The following is a 322-nucleotide window of genomic DNA, read 5'->3' on the forward strand; positions in this document are numbered from 1 at the left end:
CCCTCCTGGACCCGAGCGCGGGAGCAGGGCCGGGAGAAGAAACACCTCAGCGACCCGGAGCTGCCGCCGGGACCCCCGGACGCCTTCCTGCCCGCCGAACGGCCGCGGGAGCCCTAGGGGCTGCACCGGCCCCGAGGGGACACACACGCCGGGATGGCGGGGGGGACAGACACGCACACCGGAGCCCATCCCCATCACCCTGCCAGAGGCGGGGGACACACACACACTGGGGTGCAGGACTGATATTGCAGCGGGGGCAACCGGCCCCGGGCAGAGGTGGCCCCCAGCCCCACGGAGGCAAGCCTGCTGTCCCCCCGGGCCA

The 322-nt window shown here is 74.2% G+C and overlaps 2 protein-coding genes across 2 annotated transcripts in view; one reads left to right on the top strand and one right to left on the bottom strand.

The window, feature by feature from the left end:
* Positions 1–117, top strand: part of DBNDD1 (dysbindin (dystrobrevin binding protein 1) domain containing 1) — a 1,612-nt gene extending 1,495 nt beyond the window's left edge. Inside the window, exon 3 of the mRNA XM_010579691.1 lies at positions 5–117. Within this exon, the coding sequence (XP_010577993.1) occupies positions 5–117 (113 nt within the window). The remainder of the gene's footprint in view (positions 1–4) is intronic.
* Positions 118–194: 77 nt separating this feature from the next.
* The window catches only part of DEF8 (differentially expressed in FDCP 8 homolog (mouse)), a 5,937-nt gene continuing 5,809 nt past the window's right edge, over positions 195–322 (bottom strand). Inside the window, exon 11 of the mRNA XM_010579692.1 lies at positions 195–199. Coding sequence (XP_010577994.1) covers positions 195–199 — 5 coding nt within the window. The remainder of the gene's footprint in view (positions 200–322) is intronic.

Source organism: Haliaeetus leucocephalus, unplaced genomic scaffold (assembly GCF_000737465.1).
Source record: "Haliaeetus leucocephalus isolate CR32 unplaced genomic scaffold, Haliaeetus_leucocephalus-4.0 Scaffold668, whole genome shotgun sequence".
Classification (NCBI taxonomy): Eukaryota; Metazoa; Chordata; class Aves; order Accipitriformes; family Accipitridae; genus Haliaeetus; species Haliaeetus leucocephalus.